The sequence below is a fragment of the Zerene cesonia genome, chromosome Z, assembly GCF_012273895.1.
Source record: "Zerene cesonia ecotype Mississippi chromosome Z, Zerene_cesonia_1.1, whole genome shotgun sequence".
In the NCBI taxonomy this organism is placed as follows: Eukaryota; Metazoa; Arthropoda; class Insecta; order Lepidoptera; family Pieridae; genus Zerene; species Zerene cesonia.
Window position 1 is genome coordinate 4,691,990 of NC_052122.1, and position 11,716 is coordinate 4,703,705.

The following is an 11,716-nucleotide window of genomic DNA, read 5'->3' on the forward strand; positions in this document are numbered from 1 at the left end:
TAAGTTGCAGCACTAGTATGCATCTTCAAATTAAAATATTTTTATTTTACTTTAACTAAATCTTACAACGCCCGCTAAAATCAAACATAACACAATGAACGATAACACATACGATATTATTCTTTACATAATGAAAAATGTAGAATATTAAACGTAGTAATAATTTAATAATTTAATAACATAAAGTTATAATAATACACCAATAAAACAATATTATATGCACAACGTTATATTATACTCACAAAAAGGACACATAATTAAAAAGTTTATAATTGATATCGAAATGACGTGATTGTTTAAAGCATTGCCGTTTGTATGATGATCGTTTTAATTACTAACTGCCGCCGATATTACATTTCATATCAGCGCAAATAGCACCGACAGCACCGCAGTACCAATAAATACTTTATTTGCAGAATCGTACACCTCTTTGATCGGCAACAATTTGCCCGCATTCCACAAACAAAACCTAATTCCGTTTAAATAGTGAAACGTGAACGGAGCGCCGAGCAAAATTTTAATTAGGAATATGAGTGGTCTCGACAAATCGAGGCTTTGTATCATGGACACGTAAGTTTCAATCCCATTAGAGAGGAACAGGGAGCCACAGGCGAACATCAGTGCATAGAACGTCACTATTGTACCTGAAAATAGGGTTCGGTTTTGGTTATTATAACTATGTGGATTGGACATTACTTTCCTTTGCTTTTACTTTTTTTGAGAGAAACGTGAACGCATTATTTTCCTTTACCTTTACTTTTAGTAAAAGAAACGTGAAAGTTTTCATATCAAATTGTAAAACGAAATTGAAAACAGGACATCTAGGTTTTTAGTTCATTATTAGCCAAACGCAATTAAAAGGGACTTTTTAAATGGAATAAAAAATCATAACAAAATTAAATACATTGTAAGTATTACATATCATACAAAACCTGATAAAACAAAATGTTGCATTATACTCGTTATTTTTAATTATTTGGAGCAATTAAAACATGCGAAAATAATTGAAATCAAATAATTTGATTTGACCGCGAATTTTTTGTTTAGGTAGTCATTCTTAGTGTACCCTGAGCTTAACTAAAGAAGACACACAATTAACTACGCGGAAATATGTGGCGACTTTCCGAACATTATACATATCAAATGAAATACGGTAATAGAATTGTAACTGAAAATGCAGTTTTGATTAAGGAAACTTGCCTCTCTAATTAGTTAAAAAGTTGTTTTGATCTTCCTTCCAATATAAAATCTACTCCGTTCTGAATAATAGCTGAATAAAATTCTTTACATTATTTCCAATTATTATTTTTAACAAAATACTAATTTGCCTTTAAATTGACAAACCAAATTGAGAAGGGACCACACGGAAGGCACGAGTTTTCCAATAAATAAGAATCAACAAGATCGGCTCGCCCAGTCAAAAGGTAACAAAGCCAAGAAATATACAGTCGGATTGATAACCCTCTCCTTTTTTACATTTCCTATTCGATGCTAATCGATACTGTGGCATTATATCAGGTTAATATGAATGACCTCTAATATTTAGTATCCCCATACAGATATTACATAGAATCGTGTCAACTCAAAACATGAGACAAATGATTCGCTGCCGATCTTAATTCATACAATATCAATTAAGTACCAACGAATGAACTATTATGCGAATTAGCATTCTTTATAGACTAATAGAATTATTAGCTTTATACAATTCAACTTGATCCTACTAAATATGATATCAAATAACTATCACTATTGTGCTTTTCTATATACCAATCGAATACTAACAACTGTTTGTACACATCGTTTACATCTCATTCAGTTGACAAATTGAAGCTCCCTTAATACAAGTTATCCGACATAAGACAAGATTATGGTAGACTCCTTCAACGGTATTATATGACTATATTAGTCTGGGACCAGATATCCGAATGTATAATAGCTAATCGTTACCTGTTATGCGTTCGACTATAGAAGTCATAGCCGGATTAGTTGGCGCGTAGAGAGTCAAGTGGGGTGACATAGGTCGGTTTAGCGCCATATTTTTCAGATCGTGTGGCTGAAAGGGGGGTTCCTTGTACGGCGAATATGAAATTTGATGTTTGCTTTTACCCCCACCGGGTGATTGACTTGAGCCGTCAGATCCACAACAACAATCTCCTGACTCGCGTAGTTTGAACGTCCAGAGCGCAGAGGCCTTCAGCAAATTTGATCTAAAAATTGCATACGTTATTTTCGTTTGTTCTCTCGCTATAGGTATTATTTATTTCGCCTCTTACAATTTATAGAAACTGAAATAAATTTCTCAGGTTGTTGGAAGTATAACAGCACTGTTTATGTTTTAATTGTAAAACTCTTAAAAAATAAGAAACAATGGAGTCCTTTAATGATCTTATTAACTCCTTTGCATGCTAAACTTATTTAAAATTCTATTAACCTTAAATAATTATGGGTAACAGATAAAGCCAGATCTCTTCTATAAACTTGCGACCTCATAAGTAACGAAAACATATTTGTAAAATTATTTTCAGTTTAAATACAATAATGACATCCACCGTCACAATAAGTATAAATAAAAATTATGTCTTTCTATGTCATTATATAAATAGGTGTACTAGGAAGGTTGTATGTGAACTAGCAAAGAGCACAAAAAAGTCAAAGTTTCGTTCTTTTTTGTGTTTTATGATTTTTAACACATTCAGACGTGAATTAAAAAATGCTACGTCGACCCTGAACTTATACGTGCTATCGATTCTAAAACTTCTAGTAAAGTGTACTATACCTAAAACGTGTAGATTATGATATCAATAAATAAATCAATGAGTACATTATTTAATTCATTCACAAATTAATAGTTTGGTAAATAAATGCTGATTTTTTTGGTAAACGGAAGCGAGCTGGGCGCGCTCTCAATAGTGTCTGCGTAACTCATTCTGATCTCATCATTATGCGCCCGTCAAAACCGATAATTGCGTTTGGCGGTAAAATTATTATTCGATAACCAAATGAACAAACAACTTAATATATACGACTGGGGTGTTGGTGCGAAATTGGAATGAGTTTCTTGCGTTACGTTTTCTCTAACTATATTGACCTTGATACGTCACAATGTATTTGAATGATTGTGTAAATAGGAAATTTTTCTTTTTCCGTACTATATAACCTGGTTTTTAAAGTGGCTTCTCTACAGCTTGCACTAATTGTATTGTGACTCAATTCATTTGGCATAATTTTTTATTGTTTTTTGAATAATCAAATGTTCATGGACGCCGATGACCTCCCAAAAAATGAGCCGCATGCTCGTTTACTAGCGTTGTGTATTGCTGGTTCTTTTATGCACTGTTATAGGCATTAAAGAGTTACTAAATGAAACAAATAAAAAATGATCAACGCCCAATAGGAAAATATATGAATCGCGACACCGTTCATCCTCTGTTCAACTTATAGATTTAAAAAGCGTTGTGTTAGTAATGGAAACAAATCAATCACGAGTTCACAATTCGCAGCTGCGTCTTTCGCCCAAAACCGAATCGAAACAGTCGCGATCGAATTTTTTCCATCCTTCATATTTTAGAAATACATGTATTATTATTGCAATCTCATGTTATTAAAATACTATAAAACTACATAACTCAAGACCGGCAGAACGGATCTGATTTTGGTTTGTTGAATTTGCCTCCATCTAGATTCGGATGATGATTGTTACAATCAATGAATTTAACTATAACAACAAACAACAACCCGAGCGAAGCCGGGCGAGCATCTAGCCAATGTAAATGAACTAATAGTCGGACTATCCGTGCGCTCTGCTTAGCACATAGGTAACGTGATTACATCCACTTACCTGCATTACATTCACTGCTGTAGATTGTAGAATTATTTTCGACAACACGTCTCTCACTGCATGTATGCAGTACCGAGCCGTGTATTGATTACCATATCCCTCACATTTTGTTTCAACGAATTCTGTTCGATATCAACCTGCTGGTACAATTAATTGAGTTCTGGAGCAACATATTTATATAGTGCATTGTTCTTCAGAACAGGTTGATTTTTTCATTTTAACGTACAATAAATAATTGATTTTAACAAACAGCTTAACCGGCTTTAAATTGTTAAATTTAGACCAAATTTAAATGGGACCATATGGCAGGCACCAGCTTTCCAATAAAAAATAATAATCATACAAATCATGACCATAAAAAATCGGTTCACCCAAAGTTGAGATAATAAAGACAAAAAAATACATTCGTATTGATAACCTCCTTCTTTTTTGAACTGGATCGATTCTAAGTCAAAGAGATAACTATCTACTCTGACACGCTGAACATACGCTAGGCCCTTTATTGTCTCGGTGCATTATTTTAATGAATACTAATTGAATACTTATACTTATACGGCTTGGTTGCCGACAATACTTTCTCGATCCAACTATTCAAAATGTTTTACAGAAGTCTTTCGAAAATAATGCACTAAAAATTCTAAAGTTACGTATGATTAAGATATTATGTACCCAAATTTTAGGATGAAAAGTACACCCACGTATTTGAATAATGCGATGCGCTCATTGTTACGTGCTTGATTGCGCTCCCAAATTATAATAAAGCATGCATTAATTATGGGAACAAGTAATTTCTAGCTAAATTAATTTAACTTTAAAACAAGGATAAAATCAAATTATTTAAAACTTTCAGCTTGGAGAATATATCTCCTTTAGCATTCCAGCTATGGATAAGGCTATTTATTATAAAGTTAAGTCGATATTAAGGTTCTTTTATGAGAATATCGAGAATTTGTCATTTTTAAATTCAATAGAACCGCTAGAAGATAACGTCTAGAGTTTTGATATTTAACCTGGTTTTTTAAAAGTTTTTATTTGGCATAATTCAACAGGATAAAAGCAATTTGTGCAATCGATACTTCAAAGGTCAAACGTTTCAGGTAAATGTACATTCACTGTGAGGCTTACTATTACGCCCAACAGAACAGAGCATTGCAATATCGTTACATCACGTGGAAATTGTTCGAGAAAATGCTCTGTGCATACCCAACTTAAGCTTCAGAAAATTCGAATTACATGTAATCATGTAATTACGTTAGTATTTGATGGACATAATTATGAAGTGGACGCGAATTCCTGTGGCTTCAGGAATCAATACACTATGATTTCGCGTTGATAATAATTAATCATCATTTCAGTTAAGCTCTTTGGTTTATTTCGGTGGTACATTTAAAAGCCGCCTTTGAGCTTACAAAAATAATTAATTATCAAATGTTAAAATTTCTTCTATATCGAAAATTATTGTTCTGATTTATTGATTAAGATTTAAAAGGGCTGTACAGCAAAAACATTAAAAAAATTTAAACTTTTAAATTAAGGCACAAGAAATGTTCCAATAGAAAGAACAAACATATGTCATAGGTATGGTTTAATAAGTTTATTATAATATGATATTTATTAGATAACAAATTTGCCTGATAAAACTTACTAGACAGACAATTAAAAATGGATAATGAATTTATATTGATTAATAACTAATAAAATAGTTTGTATAAAATCTTATTCTAACGAAGAATGAGGTGTATAGTAGGTAGTAATGTTTCACAAAATCAATTAAAGAACAAATGTAATTAGGACACACCTAACGAAGAAAAATAACTAACCCATCCCAAATCAAGCCCTTACTAATTAATGAATTAATTAATCCTTAATTAATCCTTATATAATTTTGAAATCGATGAAAATTAATCGATAACGCTCACTTTTCAATCGGCTGTAGGTCTGATACTACCGCGAACTGCTGAAATATTTATCCAACTGCCCATCGCTTATACTGAAATTGTAGGGTAAATTAAGTGGCGTAGCAATTTTTATTAGCTGTTTAATTCTAACCAACAAATAAAATAACGTCCAGATATTTTTTTCAAGTGGCATTTTTTGGTCGTCTTGAAAGTTTAAGGAGCTGTGTTCTGAAGATTCAAGAGAGATGAATAATTAATAATTTATATATCTGATTGATTGTAGTTTCGCTTGTAGATACTAATTAAAGAGACTGATAACTGAGTTGTGAAATGTATGTCCATTTTCACATATAAAAATGTACTCGTCAAAGGTATTCGTAAAATGATAAATTGAGATTTAATGAGAACAATGGAGTGAATATCACGGTCAATTAATCATGTACGTCAAACAACTCAAATAATAAAGAAGTTTTCGCATGAAATACGAAAGGACTAATTAATAGATCGAACAGATGTGAATTAAAATAATATCAACTTTAACTTCCATTTGTTGAGAATAAAGAATTAATGATGAAACTATATAACCATAGTTCTCCATATGGAAGAAAGAGTTTATAGTTTTCGTTTTATTTTTGGTTGTAACGATATTCGTTCGTTTAATTCTAACATAAATATTTGTAAAAATGTCTGTTTCACGTTGTAGCAACTGTGCGTGTACCAAATTTTTTAACGGAAAATAAACGCGATTTATTCATTATCTTATTTACCCGACGTTAAAAAAATTTTAATTTCTAAGTGCGCGTAAAATCACACACAAGAAAATTCTATTTTGCATTTTTTAAGTACCTAAGTAGTTTTTATCTATGGAAGTGAAACCATGAAAATTTTTAAAATAGCATTCGATGGAACACGCCTCTCGCGCTGTTAGATTAGATTTATTTTAAAAACTACACAGGAATAGGAGTCCATCTATCCGCTGCCGGAAAAATAGTCGGTATAATACGTAGCTGCGAGGGTTTGTAAACTGACGACGCCACATAAAGGCCTGATCATACCAGTCATGTAGTGGCAAAAAGCCTTACCTACGTCTACAAATGGATTGCTAACTTTAAATAGCATACTATTTTAAGTAAAATAAAGGCTTTAATATGTAGTTTTATAGTATAAAAATTATTAATAGATGAGAAATATTGATGATTGAGTGATCGTTATTATTATATATGGCTGAGTGACAGTGATAAAAAAAATATTGGCTTCCGTTTACTTTAAAGGTGTTCACTATTTATCGGCGTGGATTCTGCCAATAATTAAGTCTACATAGATTCGTTAGATCAGCGACTGTTAGAGCCAATTACACCATTTGCTGCTAGATATTATAAGATTTAATTAAAGGCCGGCAATAACAGTACATACAGGTAAAAAAATTAATACCCCTTCACGGTCCTTCAACACGAGGTGTGGCATCGTTGGCTAATCCAGCTTTTGCGCGAATGACGCAGTTTAAAAGTTCCATGGCCTTTGTCCCTAACTATGTCCACACAAACATTACGTCAATCCGTCGTTCTGGTTTGACGCAAAAGAAAGCTAAAGCAAACATCAAAAGGGAACGGTATGACTGGACTGAAATTGTATCGCCACGTGCTAGTTTGCAGCTAGCGTTAACTCCGGAAATTGGAATTTAAATTGTGTGATTTGTAGGACTATCAAAATGCGTATGCAATGCCTAAGAATGCCTAATATCGATATATCATCTAAATATACTCGTAAAGTACACGATATTATATTGTTTGAAATATCTTGATTATTTCTTTGATTCCATACTTAGGTAAATTACAAAAAAATTATTTCTATTGCTTTTTTATAAATACTCAAACTTTAATCAAAATTAATTACACAGAATTTCCATTTTTCTCGAAACAGGCTTCATATTTCTACCACAACAGAATGAACAAAGGGGCGAGCACGAATTACATTCGAATCGTAATCATAGCGAGAGGCTCATACACCGGAAGATGATAATTTGTAGATTGGAGTTTTGTACCAAGTTGGTGATCTTCGCGAATAATTGTAAAAAAGTTCTAATTATGTTGCCAATCAAGAAAATCAACATGCCACACATTTCTAGTTTTAAATGGCCGCCATGACGCCGCAAAGAAGGTTTTTGTTTTTTACCACCTTAAAGTTTTCAACAACTACATCATCATAAAGAAAAGTTTCATAATGAAACCTATGGACGATGGCGAAAGTGTACGTTATTTCGTGGTAAAATTTATCAAATGTTATGTGTTATCTTCCGGTCTATACTTATGACAAAATATGGGTTTGTGCCGTCATAAATTAGTTCATTTTACGTACAGCAGAGATTTTCATACGAATAGCTCGCGATGATGATACAAATACTTCGACGATAGTTATCTTTTTCGCACTACACTACGGAAACTACTTATAAAACGTCGACTTAATTACACATCGACGAGATTCCTGGGTGGTGTAGCGGGTTGTCGTTGTAAACAAAGCAATACCATTAAAGCTAAAATATAAGTAAGTTAATTCCATACTAAAAGTATGAACCATATAATTTATAAAGCCGAACTCAACGATACTGACACGGTTATGCTATCTGTTGTAACTTCATATAAACGGGCGAAATGCGTGCTATACCTACGCACTAAGATATCGACATGCGACATGACATTGATCTGAACCCACTTTAAACGGACAGATTTTATTCAAACTTTGTACATTTATCAAGGATCGGAGACAGTACGATAATTTTGCGAGTTTTTAACGTAACTTTACTAAGCAAGTCTTGTATTGCTGATATGACAACGACCCTAATTAATTTTCCTCAAATTTTGTTATATCTTTTCCAATTATTTTATATCTTCTTGGACTACCATACAAGTACTGACTATACCAAAAGGAATATTAATATTATATTAATGTCAATATTTTTTGCATCAGACTCTTGGTGTATCGACTATCGTGATACTCTAGGCTGGTGATTCTCAACCACTGTTCCGCGGCACTTTTGTGTGCCGCCAAATTTCAAAATTGTGCCGCCAAATTTTGAAAATATGTAATAATGTTAATATTATATAATTTAAAAGAAAAATATTTTAATTAATTCCTTAATAAACGTGTAGTTATTATTGTAGTATATATTAATTTATTTCGTATATTTTTTTTGTCATAAACTATATATGCAGTGTGTTGTAGTAAGTAAATAATTTTTATCTTTTTCTTTGTGTGCCGCCAAATTTTGTAATATTTAAATATGTGCTGCAACAAAAAAAGGTCGAGAATCACTGCTCTAAACACATAGAAGGGCTTGAGAAAAAAATGCTGATTCCGTGTTATTTATCGAATTCAAATGCTGCTGTATCTGTATAAAATCTGTAGAATATTTTTAAAATGTATATTCGCCATAAAAATAATTTCACACCAACTTTCTGATGAAACCAATTATTGATTACCCAAGGTATATAAAATGTGTTGTTATCAACACGTTCGCGATTTCCACAAAGCCTTTGCGAGAAAAAGCTCTGTAAAAATGTCCACATCCCTTTGTTTTGAAAATCCTTTGCGCCCGAACGACGCTTTCGGCCGAAACGTCGAACCTTCATGTTTGGAGACAAGAGTGTTACAAAGCCAGGCCAGCCACTCACAGTGAGTGAGACACGCCTTTGCCGTGCGAAATTCAAACAACATTTAACACGGGTTTTAGTTTTATATTATTACTGAATAAAATTCGCGATTCGTCATCAATAAACATTGACAAAGCGTGCGGCAGTGTTCAATTCATGCTTCACCTGCTACATTGAGGTAGTAATGAAGGAATATATTGCGTTTCGATAGTCATTATTTTAATTTCGCGACTGTTTGTTACATTAAACGGATGTCAAATGTAACCTGCTAGTGTTTTACGGGTTAAATAAATGATGGATTCGCTAAAATATCAGGTTAATGTTTAATGAAAATTCACGCATATTGCGTTCAGTTTGCCTCCCTTTGAGAGAGACAGACACGAGATCAGGCGTAAAACTATTTATACAGTGCTCTTTGTGTATATGTGGACATACTCGTATATGGAAAAAGTCGTGTCGTTATACCACTTATGACGCCAAAGAGCTGCCCGGTATTTAGGAAAATATTTGAAAAATTTGCACTTAGTTCTTTATGCAATTATTATCGATTTGCTTCTTTTATAATATACTAGCGTTCCGCTCCGGCTTCGCTTGTTGTACATATTAAATAAATGTCATATTACTATAATTATTGTCCACATAATTTTAATTAAGATCCAATGATTCTAATAAATAATAATAAAAATGTGACACACAGCTTCAAAATTAAATAGGTTAATAAAAAAATTTTGCAATTCATTCCACATGAACATACTCTTCGAATAATCGAATTTAATATCGGGAAGTACCTACATTTCGCTTTAAATAAATAACATGTAATAATAAATTCATAGAAAATATGAAATATGTTTCAGAGTTTCCTTCTAAAATCTATCACATTAGCGGAACGAAATAAATTCAATCTTGTAGACTGCTTGAGTAAGATTCTGCGAATATAATTTCAGTGAAGATGCGCTTTCGCATAACTTTATATACGCCGAAGATGGAACAGCGAAGGAAGACTACTCTGATAACTTTATACCTAGTATTTTCTTTTGTTTGATTTTACGCGAGTTTTATACATTTAGAAATTTAAAAATTTTTAACGGATTTTAAACGCGATTTATTCATTATATTAGCGAGCGAGGTCACAGGGAGACACGAACGTGGTCAGTCTTCCCGTGACCACGCTCGCTGTAAAGTGTTCGAAACGTCGGGTTAATAATATAATGAATAAATCGCGTTTAAAATCAGTTAAAAAGTTTTTAAATTCTCAACTTTATACCAAAAAACTTTATACTGAATTCAGCTCTTCTTTTGTACTTAAGAATAAAAAATCTTGACTCATTGTACTAGGAATTTTATGTATATACTGAAAATACGGTAAATTATAATAATTTCCTTAATTCCCTTCGTTGCGACGTGAAGGAAACACAAATGAACGAACATCTTTTATGAGTTGTAAAAACCATAAAAAAGGTAAACCCAATTCACATGGAATCTCTTTTCACCACGGATATTATAAACCTCAGTTAAAATAGAGGACAACTTAATGTACACGAGCCAATTCAGGGTTGTCGCAAATTAAATAAATTCTTTTTAGAACACACTTTTCTGACACCCTTTAAATTTTTGGCATAAAATAAATATTAAAACATGTTATTGTAATAACTTTGACTAGACAGCCCTACGACCATGTAAAAATTCAAGTTCTCTAAACATTTTGACGTATTCTAGCTTACTTCCATCTTATTTATACACTTAAGGTAGAACTAAACCGTTAAATTTAAACTGAACCAAAAAATAAATTAAATGGACCACAAAGCAGGCACCAGTTTTCAAACAGAAACGAATAAAAATGGTTCACCCCATAGAAAGTTATGAAACAATGTTTGGTAGCTAAAACAAAAAATACAGTTATATAGATAACCTCCTTCGTTTTTGAAGTCGATGGAAAATAACATGAAAAATGATGTGATGACGTCAAACATACGGTAGAATAAAGATGTGCCTATGATAAATTTGACTAGAAACAAAATAAAGTTCTAAATTCACAACACTAATAGTCATGTCAGTAATAACAATTTAGCTAGTAAAAATGAATGGAAACCTCAATATTCTGATAAAGCAATCAAATATTGGTGGTATATTGACAGCGTCCTTAGTACAGTGGTAAACGCGAGAGCGCAGATCCTAGATCAAAAAAGTCTCGTTCTGGCAGGACACAGAAGGTTGATCACCTACTTACTGGTCCATAAAGAAAGTCGATCAGTAAAACATATACCTAGTCTTGCCATAAATATTGTAATAAAGAAAAAAGAAAATTGTTAACTGCAAATAACATTTATTAC

The 11,716-nt window shown here is 32.5% G+C and overlaps 1 protein-coding gene across 1 annotated transcript; it reads right to left on the reverse strand.

Annotated features, from left to right (window-relative positions):
* Nucleotides 1-357: 357 nt before the first annotated feature.
* Nucleotides 358-2,929, reverse strand: LOC119835754 (succinate dehydrogenase cytochrome b560 subunit, mitochondrial-like). The gene is made up of 3 exons (XM_038360736.1): nucleotides 2,886-2,929; nucleotides 1,951-2,210; nucleotides 358-644 (listed from the first exon to the last, which is right to left on the reverse strand). Exons 1-3 carry the CDS (start codon nucleotides 2,927-2,929, stop codon nucleotides 358-360), a joined length of 591 nt encoding a protein of 196 aa, XP_038216664.1.
* Between the last annotated feature and the right edge of the window lie 8,787 nt (nucleotides 2,930-11,716).

Coding starts and splice junctions, on each gene's coding strand:
- LOC119835754 (XM_038360736.1), bottom strand. CDS start 2,929: ATGAGTTACGCAGACACTATTGAGAGCGCGCCCAGCTCGCTTCC. Junction 2,211..2,885: donor AGCGCGCCCAGCTCGCTTCC/GTTTACCAAAAA, acceptor TGCAATTTTTAG/ATCAAATTTGCTGAAGGCCT. Junction 645..1,950: donor TATAGTCGAACGCATAACAG/GTAACGATTAGC, acceptor CCCTATTTTCAG/GTACAATAGTGACGTTCTAT.